Source organism: Branchiostoma belcheri, unplaced genomic scaffold (assembly GCF_001625305.1).
Source record: "Branchiostoma belcheri isolate BF01 breed outbred unplaced genomic scaffold, Haploidv18h27 scaffold30, whole genome shotgun sequence".
Classification (NCBI taxonomy): domain Eukaryota; kingdom Metazoa; phylum Chordata; class Leptocardii; order Amphioxiformes; family Branchiostomatidae; genus Branchiostoma; species Branchiostoma belcheri.
Window position 1 is genome coordinate 2,245,131 of NW_017803910.1, and position 14,771 is coordinate 2,259,901.

Genomic DNA, 14,771 nt, shown 5'->3' on the forward strand with positions numbered 1-14,771 from the left:
AGGGGGGGGGGGATGTACAACGTTGCTATTGGAAACAATTCCAAACTTTCCGTTCTTTCTACATTGAACAAGCATTATAAGCAAGAAAAAGGACACACCCTCCAAACTTAAGTGCTGCTAACTTTGTGGGGTCTGCAAACTTTGTGAGGACAGCGCGTTGGTTTCGGAACCAAGAGGTCCCGAGTTCGAACCCTGCCATGACACCGATCTTGTGCCCTTGGGGAAGACACTTTCAAAGTAAAATTGAGTATGTCTGTTGTCCGTGCGTTTGTCTGCGTTGGTGGCGGCATAAAAATAAGTTGTACCGTCGCCATGTCTTGCGACAAATGTTGGAATAGAAAAAAAACTTTAAACGGCAAAGTGCTCGTGTTGTCGGAGATATTGTTTTACCTGGAAGAAACAGGCGGCGGCGTACAGTTCATACACGTTGTCCCGGTTTACCTCCACCCGGCCGGTGTATGCAAACTCAATCAGCTGGGAGACAGATTCTGCGCTGACCTGGTGAGAAATGTTAAAAGTTCATCTGTGTTGGTAGAAGTCATTATATAAAGCAAATTCTAACTGTAATTTCCCACACTGAAATTTTCAACTATACTTTTAGGTATTGTTTGATTTGCGTTGTGTTTGTTGCCATGTTTCAACCTCTTGTTAATCTGTTCTCCCATGTATATGCATATGAGCCAGGCGCCTGGATAGAAGAAGTCAAGTCAAGTCAATCTTTATTGCACAACAATTGTAACGGGTACAATGCATGGCAAACTCTTCAGTACTACATATCTAGCTAGCATCTACTCTCACGCCTACAGTATTACCTACAAGTTCTATGTATCGAAAATAACATTCTATTTCAAAAGTTAATATAGTACATGTATATATATGGAAGAATGGATAAATAGAAATAGTGAGAACCTCTAACAGGCGGACAGTCCTCTGCCTGGTCTCCTGCAGCCCGCACGTGAACATGGTGTGGAAGTACAGGCTACAGGCGGCCAGCACCGCCCGGTGACACGGGAACAGCTCGTCTTCTACCTCCAACAACATGTCTATCAACTGCCCCGACTTGCGCATGCGCTGGAAATATCCCAAGAGCTTCGACGCATGCGCATTGTGGTCGTCCATCGTCCTGAGATGCACTTGACTTGAGATGCTGAAAGGAAAACTACAAAATGTGACGCCAATTAAAAAAACAACTTAGATTTTTCTATTATACTCACCACACAGCATACGACGGACAGGGCTATCACCCTTCATGTGATCTGTGTGAGCAAGCTGACTGATATTATCTTTGAAGACTATGAAAATATTGTCCATGATATATGACGATACAAACAACAAATTACGACAAAAAAACTGACGGAAAAGAGGAATGTTTTGCTCAGTGTCATGAGAGCATCTGGCTCGTAAATTATATCATTTTGGGTGTCGTCATAAACATAATCATAACAACATGAATAAATACATCGCCACTGTTAGAAGCTACTACTAGTATCAGCTACAATGTTCCATGCAGCATGCATGTGGCAGCCTTACTTCAAAACATGATAAATCATTATATAAAATGCAATTAGACGATGTGAGAAAGTACCTTATTGGCCGGCGCACATACGATAACAAGTAGATCGGTGTACCTCCCAGGCACTTCTCTGAGATGTAAACATAGCGCGGCATTTGATGACACGGGCTTCGCTAATAATAGCACTGGAATCCTACTCCCAAGGAATGTGGAACCCCTATCCGTTAGTATTTCATACACTACTGGCTGTGTTTTTGTTTTGGATGTGCGATAGGCACAAGTCAGTGTGCTCATAGATACACAATATTACATTCGCCCTAGCTTTAGGTGATATCTCTAAAAACTTCAGGGGAGGGCTACATGTATGAAATATAGGCGGATTTCACAATGATAATTCTATGTCAAACTAGAGTTCCCCGATCTCATACCTTCGCCAAATGATGTTAAACTTTATGACTGACAAATTATAGATTAGATTATTCCCCCCTGATTTAAGAAATAGGAACCTAATTTTCATGAATTAATCATTCTATCATAATCTCAACCAAAAGACAGTCTTATATATGTTAACAAACAATGCATTCTAGCATTTCCTAATAAATTATGCAAATGAGGTCCTGATTTGAATAAATTGTGTTTAATGATGTTCACGTCAACTAAACTTTCAAATACCACAAGTATGAAATTCCAGGCAGTTATCATTACATAATTATAAAATTTTCTCATTAATTATGCAAATTAAGTCATTATTAACATAATCAATATCTTCCTGTGTTTCTCTCATTGTCAATTACCAATGTCACAAGCTTCAATTGTCCTATCATGGAATGCAGCTGATTTATAGAATTTCCCCATAAATTATGCAAATTACATCCATATTTGCATAATTGTCACATAATTATATTAAACATCGCGTAAGCTACCTACATACCAAAAATCACGACGATCCGTCAATCGGTTCTTGAGTTATCCCCTTTTGAATATTTTCAAGAATATATCCCTGCAGTTCTAGAGCAAGCCGCTAGGGGGCCCAAACTCACGTCACTTCTTCCCCAGCACAAGAGCTACCTACCATCCAAATTTCATCACCATAGCATGTCTAGATCATGAGATATCAAAACCGGAAGTTCAGCTGCAGTACCATAACAAGCCGCTAGGGGGTCCCAAAATCTAATCATTTTGAGGTCTCATCAAGACCTACCCACCTACCAAGTATCAAGACAATCCATCAAGGCCTTCTCAAGTTATCGTGTTTACAGACAGACAGACAGACACACACACACACACACACATACACGAACGCCCCTGAAAACATAACCTTCTTGGCGAAGGTAATGAGCATATATTATGGACAAGGACAAGCAACCATCATCTCCTATGGCCTAGTATTTTATAGGGTATGCCCTTTGAAAAAACTATATGTATGACATGTCAATGATACCGATGCATTTGGGGTGGGGCAGAATATGTCTGTACCCTTTGGTCTTTTCCTTCGGGATTGGGTAGAGGGTATACTTCGCTTAGGTATATCAAGGACATTATGTTTCTTTCATTGTTATTTATTGTTTTTGCACTTACAAAAAAAACACATTAGCACTAATATCTCAGTACACGTCTGTACGTGTCACTCCATAATAATTTCGATGTAATCCAGGATCATATCCCTGACAGCGTTTCTCATATCACGGAGCATCAGTACCGATGCCTGTCGGTAGATGGCGTAGCGGAACCCGTAGATCAGGGCGTCGATGAACGTGTTAGTCAAGACGACAAGCTGGAAGACGTCCAGGGCCACGCTTATCGTGGACATGGCTTCCACCTTCGAAAGGAAGTACAGAACAAGAGACGGAAACCAAGTCATCCAGTACATCAGTAGGACAATACTCAACGTCTTTGCTGCCCGTAGCTTGTTTTCAAAGACCTCGTTGCCAGCTGGATTGGGGGAGCGATCCTCCAAGTTTTCCCTGTGTTGCTGCGCTTGTCTGTAGATGAGAGTAGCAAAGATGCTGCTGATGATCATCATGACTAGACAGAACGTGCCGATGAGAGAACCCTCGGCCCCGCCGGGCAGGCACGGGTAGACGGTGGTTGGGGAGACCTCGGTGTGTACTGCGCCCTGGTAGGTCACCACCTGAGTCAGGGATGGATTCATCACACATGAAAATTGACAACATTATTATCATGAAAGTTCATCTGTGTTGGTAGTTACATATTTAAAGTTAAAACATTTGAGGCTATGTACATCAGGGCACATCATCCTTCACTCAACCGCGACGGGGGCCGACATCGTCTACCTTTGACCCAGTGTTGTCCCAGTCTTTTACCTATTTTGTAATCATGCGTGTACTTTGGCAAGAGTCTAAATCCCTTCTACTATAAAATTGCAACATTATGTAACCCAACACCAGTTACCATGGTGAGAGACATTCTGGTCATTGACCAGGTCAGAGGTCAGTGTTTGGAACGGAAGAAGAAACGTAGCAAAAACAATGTTTTCTTTCGGTAAACATTAAAAAAGTCACTACCTCCACCGTCCCAGTCCGCAGTACTCCAACAACTGGTGGTAAAACGGCGAAGACGAAACAGCCGGCCATGGCCGCAGCTACCCGCGGACGGGCCAGCTTTTTCTCGTACTCCAGCGGGCAGACGATGTGGGTGTAGCGGCACACCCACTGGCACATCAGCAGGGAGTGGGACAGCAGGACGGCCACTGCGCCGAAGAACGTCTGCACCTGAAACAAACGAATGAAAAGAAACCTACAGTGGGGTTCGCTGGAAGACAGACGAAGAATGTCCAGACTATGCATGATGTGCAAAATGACTAATGAACTGGTGGACGTACCAACTACTAAGTATCTGATACCTGCCCAGAAAAGAACAAGAAACAGTCCTGCCTTCAAATATCAGAGTCATCAACCAAGAATAGAGGTGTTCAAAACTCGTATTTTCCAAGAACTATCGTAGAGTGGAACTCGTTGCCACTAAGCACAGTTGGGGCATCATCACTAGAAAGCTTTCAACAACTCATGCAATTAAGTGTGCAAAGATTGAGCTAGCTGCCGCCGCGCCGCGTGCCTGCGAAGCTGGTGTGTTACGCCAAAGGGCGGTTATATCTAATCTCAAACGTGGGGCGAACGTTGTATACAGGCGGCCAGCATTAAGCCCATTGACCCACCGAATATGCTTGGAGATTAGGTTATACCGGCTATACAGATACGGAAGCTGGTGCGTTACGTCGAAGGGTGGTTATACCGGCTATACAGATACAGCACCTTGCACAGCCCGCCGTTGGTGAAGCTGCCCTGTGCCGTGTTGTGGATGCTGAGCGGCGCGTACAGGAGGCAGCTGAACATGTCGGTCACAGCCAGGGCCGCCAGGAAGTAGTTACCGGGCTCCTGGAGTCAAGCAAAGTTGAGAATAAACGAATAAATGAGTGAATGGATGGATGGATGGATGGATGGATGGATGGATGGATGGATGGATGGATGGAAGGAAGGATGGATGGATGGATGGATGGAAGGATGGATGGATGGACGGATGGATGGATGAATAAATGAATGAATTACCTTTATTGTACATGCATGCTATTACAATCTAAGTACAGGTCATGTTTCTACCCTTCTATAGTTTCTTTAAGTAGGGATGTAAGTTCCTCTTGTTGTAGGGTCGTGTGGCGTAACGACGGAGTGCAGAGAACCAAGAGGTATCCTGCCACGCCCTTGGGAAAGGCACACGACTTTACTCACTTCACTCAGGTGTGTATGAGTATTGGCCTCTAGCTGCGTCGGTGGCGGCATAGATAAAAGTTGAGAACTTGAGTGTGCCGTCACTTTTGTGTCCTTAAGACCTTATGACCCCTTCAGTATCCTTATGACCCTTTCAAGACGTTGAAATGAACATGCTTCTGTGTCGCTTTCTTACAAATCAGATGAGTTCGGTTGCACATGTACAATTCATCCATATCAGTCAAATGGGTGTCGACGACCTCTACTTGGCTGGGTTCCAATTTCTCCGAGGAACACCTCCGAATGTCGGAGAATTTCGTAGAAAGCGTATCTGTCTATTAGGTCGTAAAGTGCTACTTAAATTTGTGCAAAACTCTTGAAAGGGCAAAGGTTATACAGATTGCACACAGCCAGGCGTATACATGCTTTGATCCTTTTACAAAGCCTCACGCCTGTCTACTCGGGTTGAGGAACCTTTGGTAGAGTTCAGTGGACTGAAACGACTGACGCAGTTTAATTCCCAGGGTACATTAGAGATGAAACACTTATCTGCCGTGGAGTCATACAATCGAAAAAAGTCGAAGTGTGTGGGTGAAAGCTAAGTACATGGGGAATTTAGGCAAACGATATTTTTCCCGAAACAATATTTGAAAACTATAGACGCCATCCTTAGATACACCAACACAACTTCGAAACGACACGTTCTGAAGACGTGCTATGCACACTATACTGCCTGGTTCGCACAGACGCAGTACGTTCTGCCAACACAACGGTCAGGTAGTTCCACGACATCATAGCCTTGCCTATAAATCTTTTTTCCCTTTTCTTGTGCAGGTAGATTTTGAGTAATTCGTCCAGAACTTATGTATAGAATATCATAACACAATCTCTGAGTTACTCAGCAAATCTACACAGTAACAAACACAAGTACATGAGCGTAGCGAGCTATATTGATTCGCCGTTAACCGTAGCCGGCCAGCTCTAACTCAACGTGAAGCGTTGTCGGTAAAATCTTGTGAAGGGTAATTGCTCACTTTCTAGTTCTGTATTGCACGTAATTTCTTATCCTCAATTCTTTCTATCGAAAAGTCGCAAAGCCAGATTGACCTAAACACAAAAAGGAGCGTCCGTCAGTTGTGTTGGTGTGTGTTCGCAGACTAGTTTTCACATACACGGAACAATCCAACAGCAATGAACATAAATGATCATAATCCTAATCTCCAAGCAGATTCGGTGGGGCCTGTATCCATCATCGTGGGGTGGGCATTAAGTCCCCTTGCCCTACCGAATCTGATTGGAGATTACATAAGTCCAAAGAACAATGAGATATAGGAGGTTAACACGTAATCCTTAACACGTAGCCACTCCAGCTTAAGAAATCTTTTTCAAATAACTTTGTTAGCATTTTAATGTCTTGGGGTGGTGGGACTACGGCGCACTGATATGTCAACTTTGTGTATTTAAATGTTAATTGTATTTTGCTGGGTGGCGGTGTTAATATAAGTTTTAAACTTGAGTGCAGCGCCACACTGTCCTTGTTATAGTTTGATGTATTGATGAATAAAAAATAAATAAAAATAAAACGCCATTGCGTCCACAGAAGTAGTGCTCCCCTGGGAAATTATTCTCCCTACTTGGTTAAATTTTACCGTTCGTGATTTTTCAGCCAGCGTTCTTAGTCTTATGTGTGATATGTTGAATACCACTTTTTATGTGTGTCATGCTGATACGACTTCGACATTAAAGACTGTGATACATGATGCAATAGTAGGCAAAGGTTTTTTTATGCATACATACGGTCAATACATACGGTCATCATACTCGGAAAATCTGTATCTGTGTATCTGTACATGAATCTGTATCTGACTGCAAATGAAGATTTCGAGTGATTGCATAACATACATATGGTACATACTAAAGTTCTACATTGCCATTGTGTGAGGCCTTCGGCATTTTTCAACGACGACCATTAGTGTCCATCTTCTTCAAAGATTGCCAGACTTGCCTGGCTTCGGCGCGCTAGTGAGCTCAAGAAAGTAGAGAAGGTGGTATGCAAGGTCTCGGCAATCACTTACATTCACATGACTTGACTTACAAAGTGCTTGTACTGTATACGCCTAGCCATGCGGAGTATATTGTCTAATGGATTCCCTGGAATATAATGAAGCACTTAAGACCAAAGGTGTCATACGGACTAAGCCTTAGGATATCCCAAACATATTATTTTCGTAAAAGTCGTCTTCGTGATTCTTTGAAAAGTGTTGCGCTCAGTAGATAACAGCTTCCTATGCCTATAGGATAATTAACCTTGGAAAAGTGCGTTGGCGGAAAAACTAGTTTCAGTGAAGCAATGTTCTGACAGAACAACTATCTACTGCAACCTTTCTCGCCAAAAAAAAAAATGAATTTGAATTTCGCACGACACATTTACAACTGTTTCTCAATTATGATGTCTTCATTTTGCTGTCGTAAACCAGACGTACGTCGTGTGTACTCCCCATGCAAGCAGATTCTTTCTTCGGCATATTTTTGGCGTGTTTAGGTGATTTTATCGGACTCTATTTTTCGTACTGGTATCTTCTTTTTTATGCCATGCCAGCCAAATGACAATTGGTAACTGTCTGGCAAATGGATACAGCCTGGCCAATTTGACACTGTCTTTGCAGCCAGAAGATTTCCTTGGAGATTACGTCGTTTGAAACAAACCGGGTATTCAGTTTCATCTTATTTTGGATGCCCTCCTGGGCTCCTACACCAATTATTATATACATGTACAGAAACAGACATGTACAATCACATTTATCATACAATGATACAGTATTCAACTAGAAATGTAACATTTGCAAAGCAAATGCATAATGTTTACCTTTGCATAATCTGCTTTGTTAATTCTTACTCAAACACATTCATATACATGGTGACAAGAATCCCTCCTGCTATAAAATTGCAACATGATGTAACCCAACACTAGTTACCATGGTTACAGACCATCTGGTACAGGTCATTGACCTTAGTGTTTGGAGAAGAGGAAACTGGGCAAAAACAATATGTTTTCCTTGAATTCGGTGAACATAAGAAGTATTTACCTGCATGGACTCCCTGGTAGCGATGACGCTGACCAAGCAGCCGTTCCCCAGGACAGACAGCAGGATGTAGCAGACGAGAACGATGACGATGACGGGCCGCGATGCCGGGTGCAGCCCGTACAGCCCGCACGTCAGGGGGCTGAAGCTGGACACTGTGACGGTAGCGTTGTCTGACGTGACATTTCGGCTGACGACAGCACACGTGGCGTGGGTGAAGTTTGCCAAGGCGTGGAGAGATTCCATGTTTGAGGGCCTGCATGGGGGGTCCCGACAACGCTCTACGCTAAATTTTGACAGCCGGCTACGTATTACGCTGAATTCAGGAAGCCTAACAAATACGTTGTACGATAAATTCCGGGTAACGTTCACGAATCAAAACGGCGAATCCGCTCTACGCAAAATGCGCCAATTACGCTCTACGTTGAATAAGAGCGGTCCGTCTACGCTCTACGGAAAAAGGGCATGCGGGCCATGTTTCTCTCTACCGTGCAGCTATCTAACTACTGTGGGGAGATGCCGACAGTATGTATATATAACCAGGTGGTTGGCAATGCTTCCCTCATGTAAATGAATAGAATGAAGCTTGCACGGTGCTTAGCCCCGCACAGCACTGCGCGCAAAACTATATGTTTAAAACCTACGTAAAGGAAGCGTTTTGTCTCCTCTAAACCTACTTAAAGGAGGCTCTTTGTCTTCTTTAAGTACCAATTATCCGCACGCTTCTCTCTAAGTAGTTCAGTATATATGACATACACTGAGCTGGGCTCAGTTTTAGTTTTATTTTACCAGAATTCTAAGGTTACACTCAGGTCATTTGGCCTGTTTTTCAGGTACTTCTGGGGCAATAAAATACACAAATCAATACATACTATAATATTCCATATAAATCCAATAATGCACAATCATAACAATACAGTATAACACACAATTATAATCATACAGCCGTGCTCAGGAAATGCCAGTTCCAATTACGAGTACAATGAGTTTTTGAAATTCGTTACAGTTCTGAGTAAACTTTAATGAGCGAGAAAAAACAGAGCTCGAATCACAAGGGCGAGGCGGACGGGAGTGACCTGTCCCTGGCCCGGCGGATTTAGACTGAGAACACCGGCGAACGGGGCCAGAGACCTGGTAGCTAATTACCCATTTTGATCCCCGGGGGGTTCCAAGGATCCACAATTATTCTAACAATGATAAATAAGATTTTACTGTTTAGTAGTTAGAGTAGTCACATACTATACTGTTTGTTACCCATCCTGTTGTCCATCCTTTATTTTCATGTTACGTGTACTTGCAATTAGCCAACGGGCAAGAACTTGCAATAAACTTTCTATTATCTGCATGCTTCTCTAAATAGTTTAGAGTAAATGGAAATAAACTGGTAAACTTTAACGAGCGAGAAAAAAGAGCTCATATCAGCAGGACCAAACCCTAGCCTCGTTTGCAGGCGTTCCGGGATCGGTCTTTTTCTTGATGGGGGGGGGGGGGCGCTTATTTTCTAATCAAACGTATATCGCACGTCATTGTCATTGTCATTAGAAGCTCCGGCTGCCAACCCTAGTATACCCAAGTAAGCACTATCAGTTAGTGCTTACTTAGTCCGCCTCCTCCTCCGAGCTGATAGCTTTTATAATGCGTTAGTATGTCGTATACTGTATATTTGTATTCGGTGGAATCTAGCCTGCAGAGAGATCTATCTCTCTGGGGCTCATGTTTTATATCGACACATGTAACATAACAAACAGTAAAAGCTGTGAAAAGGTATGTGATGCGTCCAGATTTTGTTGGAGTTCAAGTTCAAGTTGGAGTTCAAGTTCAAAGCTACACTCCATTTCAAGCATCGTCGACAAATTCTTGGAATCAGCAGTTAAGCGCAACAAAGCGAAAGTCCTGTAGTGTCGAGGTCACCGGGTCATGCAATGGGTTGTAGCGTAAGCGTGGTATAGCTGCCGAGGCTCGTTCGTCGTTTTCGCAAATATAGATCAAGACTTGGCAGATAATGCCACCCCAGTGGGTTGTTAATTCACTGTGTCTGGAGCATGGAGTATGGCCGTTGAGAGAACAGTTCGCCGCCCCACAAACGGCGGGGCGGCGAACTGTTCTCTCAACGGCCATACTCCCTTGGCATGCTTATCTCTCTATTTTGGCCGATTTCTACTCTTTCCAGCCGCCTCCTCAAGCCTGGTAGAGGCTAGTGATTGCACTGCTGTGTGGCCCAGGGCTATTGAAAACGGAGAAGGGCGCCGTCCTGTGCGTCATTTGATGCCGAAAGGCTTTTTAACTTTTAAAGCCTCCCAACTAGAGATGACCTTACTCCAAGCTAGCTATGGTCTGGAGAAGGTCGTGCGAGGCCATGGTCGACTGTGTAACAGGGGATTATAAGCCGATAGCGCCGTGTTTAGGGAGCTTATTCAGGTATCAGCCTCAGGCGCCAAACATCTGCACGTAAAATAAGGAACGACACACTTAATCATCGAGAAGAGTAGAGACAGGGCAGTCTCTGCAAGGCTTCGGGAGGTGGTTGGAAAGAGTAGAAATTGGCCAAATAAGAGAGATTACTTGCCGGGGAGTTGGTCCTCTGGATCGGGTGAGGCAAAATGTACTCTCCAGCGGACCAAGTTTTTTTTTTCTTTGTATCTTCATCTGGAATTCCTGGAAACTGCCCTTCCATCGTTACTGGAAAACTTTCCGGCCAGGCCCCAGGCAGGAAACTGTACCCTAACTAAGCTTAAAGCATACATGAGGAGTTAGTTTCCCCTATTATTGACACATGCTGCACCTTGGAGATAGGATTGAAATACTTCCTAGTGGAACGGTAAGTCCTTCTTCACGATGTCTGTGGTCATAAAAAAGTGTAGTGGTGTCTACAGGCTTAGGAGCTACAGTAACAGGCTGACAGTGACAATGTGATAAAAATAATGGGCTGTGTCCCCATCTTTCAACTATTAGTATACTGACGTGCTAACTGAGACCATAATATCGGTGTCTTGAAATGTCGGTGAAGGTTACACATCCAGGTAATATGATACACAAAAAAACAGTTACTCAAGAAACTGGATATGGTTTTGAAAACGGATCAGAAATACCTGCACAGCCCCAATTTTACCTGCACTAAGGCGCATATGCACCCAGTATTTTGAACCCTGTGTTGGGACATGCGTCAATGACACATATTTATTCATAGGAAACACCGACTTCTTCCATTTGCAGCAATTTTCAAGTGCTTACACCGGAAAGGTCCGTGACAAACACTTTGGCAGCTGTACAGACTTGATTGCACTAAACCGAGCTTCATGTAAAATTACAGTCAAATAACCACTATGCAAGACTACATGGTGCCTAAACTTTTAAACAAGCTCTGAAGTCTGGAGGGGCATTAGTAAAATTGGGAGCTTTGAGAATAAGAAAATTGATCCTTTTACCGGTATGTGTTATTATCTAATAGCTTAACAATTGGACTCCTTGAAATGCTTGTTCCCCTGGCATTTATTCCCCACAAATTTTCAAGTGAAGGGAAATACTTGATTGCTCCCTGACATAATCTACATAATGCCACACGGTGATCAATCACAAGTGTGGTAACTTGAAAGTCAGATTACATAAGTACTAGTAATGCATGGGGGTAGTTATACTGATGTCTTTATACAAGTTGCACAAGCCAGATTTTACCAAAGGACTGCTGATTATCCATTGCTGTATAACCCAGGCTTCGAAATACCCACTCTCGCCGCACAAATCGTGTTTTCTATGTGAGACTTTTTAAAAAGATTACAGCGGCCCAGCTTACAGCTTTCAAAATAAGCATGTTAGCGGTACCTTTATAGGTGGCCTGGCTTATGGCTTACCCTCTAAACTTAGCAGCCAGTGTTGACGGCAACCTGAAATATTGGGGGGCAACCTAGATTTTGGATTTTTATTATGAATTATATTATATCAATATGATATGTAAGATGCATCACTGAGAATCAAATTTATGGAGTTGCTGTCACAGTAAGTCTCCAGTACAGAAGGAACAGCTGTTGCTCCTCAGCAGTTCAGGACAAACGTCTTTACTCCCCCTACCAGTTTCAGGAAGCGCTGCAGCACCACACAGCCTGCATTTCCTGTAAGGAACAACTTGGCAGGCTGCGAATGTGAGGCAGCATCGTTCCCACGAGTGGCCGTTTTCACAGGTCGCTGCTCTGATATCCTCAAACTGGATTGGTCCCTGGCATAATCTGCATGTTTCCGCAGGGTGTTCGGTTACAGATGTGGTCACTGGAAGGTCGGGGTGACCGTGGCCCTCTCTCTTCAGCCACTCTAGAATCGCTCTCATCAGTGGTGACACGGGAATACCTGCTTCCCTTCCACCCAACATACCCTGGATGTGCCTCACAGCCAAAAAGGTAGTCACTCTTGCAAGCTTTTCATCCAAGTCCTTCATCATAGTTCCTGCAGGATCCTGCACCTTTTCTTTCTCCAATGCGATGGAGAGTTTTAAAAGGAAGAACTGAAGATGTGGATGAGTTTTGGGCTCCCCATACAGTATGGACTGTAGGTCAGGGGGCAATGACCTAGTGGATGATGACCTCTGCCTCACATACTCTACCAAGTCTTTGTTGTGGGCGACATGCCCTGCCTTTGGTGACACCAAAGCTGCTGTTACTTCTTCTTGAGACTTCAATTGGAGAAAGTTGAGCTGAAGTTTCACCACACCGTTCAGGGTATCGGTTACTCCAGAGACACACCCCACAAACACTGAGTTCTTTGAAATTGCGATACCGTAACCGCGCTTCAGCAAAGAAGACTTGGTGTCGATGGGAAAGGCTTCTAACGACAAACCTGATTCATTTCTCGTGATGTTTGTGACTGTCACTGTACTGCCCATGCAACATGTGTAAACCTTGTGTTCTGCACTCAAAGCTAGCCCTGAGATAGGCATGGAATGAACTGCATCTGTCCACGCAGTGTTTAGAAGTGCGATGTTGTCCCCTGACTTCTGTATCTCAAAGCAGATCACATGGGGCCCTTTGCTTGCCACAAGGATGCTTACATTTTTTCCAAAGGGCTGGGACTTTATAGACGTTACAGCAAGTAGATCTTGCTCCTTCCACAACACTGTAGGTGTCAGGAAGGTCAATGACCCTGCATCCACTGCTGTAGGCCATATGGAGACTGTGCCATCCAGATGGCCGATAGCAATGCCCCCTGGTGGATTGTTCTGGTCCTGCACCCACGCCAGGCTTGTGATGCATTCTGCAGGTGTTTCGATCTCTTGTCGACTCACCACGCTAGCGTTGTCTACAATGGGGCACTTGAACTCCCACACCACCACCAGGCCACTTCTCGTGGCCACTGCTAACATGACGTGTCGGTCAAGCTCAGGTCCATTCCCTGGGTTGCTTGTGCCATTGTCCACCTTAGTCCTACAGAAGGTCTCTGACCACTGCATGTCTGTCGGAAACAGCGTAGCCGATTTTTTGTCAGACTTTTTAGCATGGCTTGATTCGAGCGCAGAGAAGTCCAACACTTCCTGCCACTGTAGCTGATCTTGCTGAAGACAGTGGAGAACCAAACAGTGGTCTAAGGTCAATGTCGCCAACATACACCTTCCATTGGCGCTGCACTCTAACGGCGACCAGCGAACTGTTCGGTACCCGTTTTCTGTAGCAAGAACCTCCCCGTGCCTGTATCCTTGATCCAGATTGGTTGTGCTTGCTGCTTTACTCGACCTCTTGGTAGTGAGTGGAATGAACGTTTTCTGCGCCTTGAAGTTTGTGTCGACGAGGTCAGCAGAATTCAGCAAGGCCAGGCAGTACATGCCTTTCTTGGTCGCCACGGCGATATGATTGTCATGTGACCAGTCGATGATGTCAGCACTGCAGGTTTCATGGTCCAGTGGTATGACTTGTGGGTGTAAACTTAAACTAGTGTTTTGATTGTCAACAATCATATTAGAGCTGTTGGAATCTTCCATTCTTTCTTCTTGAGCTGAGTTGTTGAACTCGATACACCTGTTTGAATAAAATAGTTTTTTGTTTCCATGTATTTTTCATACCATATTAAGCACCTTGTCGTGACAATTGTAACGTTAAATTTACAACCTTAAAACAAATAGGGTTAGATAAAACGTATTTGGATAAGTTGATGTTCCCCCGAAAATTAGGATCAAATCTGCAAAATATTATCTTGCATATATTTTTGCCCCCCTCCCACTACACACAAACACACACAGCAAGCTAGAACCGCGCGTTAACCGCGGTTAGTTTGGACAAAATTAAGGAAACCAACAGCGTTAGTGCTGCTAGAGTGTTCAATGAAACAACAAAACATTAAGTCAGAAAGCAGAATTTACACTGAAACTTACCAAAACGTTTGACGCTGTTTATCAAAACTCCAGAAACTTCCCGCTCACTATCCATGTGAGGTATCGCCAGTCGAAATTTCCACAGAGCAGCCACGATGAAG

At 43.9% G+C, this 14,771-nt stretch overlaps 3 protein-coding genes across 3 annotated transcripts in view; all 3 read right to left on the reverse strand.

Annotated features, from left to right (window-relative positions):
• LOC109474167 (kelch repeat and BTB domain-containing protein 2-like) overlaps nt 1-1,143 on the reverse strand; it is a 3,524-nt gene extending 2,381 nt beyond the window's left edge. The window contains exons 1-2 of the mRNA XM_019774417.1: nt 910-1,143; nt 391-498 (exon numbers count right to left, since the gene is read on the reverse strand). Of these exons, the coding sequence (XP_019629976.1) occupies nt 391-498; nt 910-1,119 (318 nt within the window). The 5' untranslated portion in view covers nt 1,120-1,143. The remainder of the gene's footprint in view (nt 1-390; nt 499-909) is intronic.
• A 1,994-nt stretch (nt 1,144-3,137) lies between these two features.
• Nucleotides 3,138-8,621, reverse strand: LOC109474187 (trace amine-associated receptor 13c-like). Its single transcript, XM_019774441.1, has 4 exons — nt 8,325-8,621; nt 4,786-4,908; nt 4,039-4,245; nt 3,138-3,644 (listed from the first exon to the last, which is right to left on the reverse strand). Exons 1-4 carry the CDS (start codon nt 8,565-8,567, stop codon nt 3,138-3,140), a joined length of 1,080 nt encoding a protein of 359 aa, XP_019630000.1. The 5' UTR covers nt 8,568-8,621.
• A 2,773-nt stretch (nt 8,622-11,394) lies between these two features.
• LOC109474172 (general transcription factor 3C polypeptide 4-like) lies at nt 11,395-14,331 on the reverse strand. The gene has a single exon (XM_019774422.1). It carries the CDS (start codon nt 14,278-14,280, stop codon nt 12,310-12,312), a length of 1,971 nt encoding a protein of 656 aa, XP_019629981.1. The 5' UTR covers nt 14,281-14,331; the 3' UTR covers nt 11,395-12,309.
• Nucleotides 14,332-14,771: the final 440 nt, after the last annotated feature.

Excerpts from the sequence above, each read along its gene's own strand:
- LOC109474187 (XM_019774441.1), bottom strand. The coding sequence starts at position 8,567 with ATGGAATCTCTCCACGCCTTGGCAAACTTCACCCACGCCACGTGTGCT. Across the intron at positions 4,909-8,324 it reads CTACCAGGGAGTCCATGCAG|GAGCCCGGTAACTACTTCCT; the intron begins GTAAATACTTCT and ends GCTTGACTCCAG. Across the intron at positions 4,246-4,785 it reads CCAACGGCGGGCTGTGCAAG|GTGCAGACGTTCTTCGGCGC; the intron begins GTGCTGTATCTG and ends CGTTTGTTTCAG.
- LOC109474172 (XM_019774422.1), bottom strand. The coding sequence starts at position 14,280 with ATGGAAGATTCCAACAGCTCTAATATGATTGTTGACAATCAAAACACT.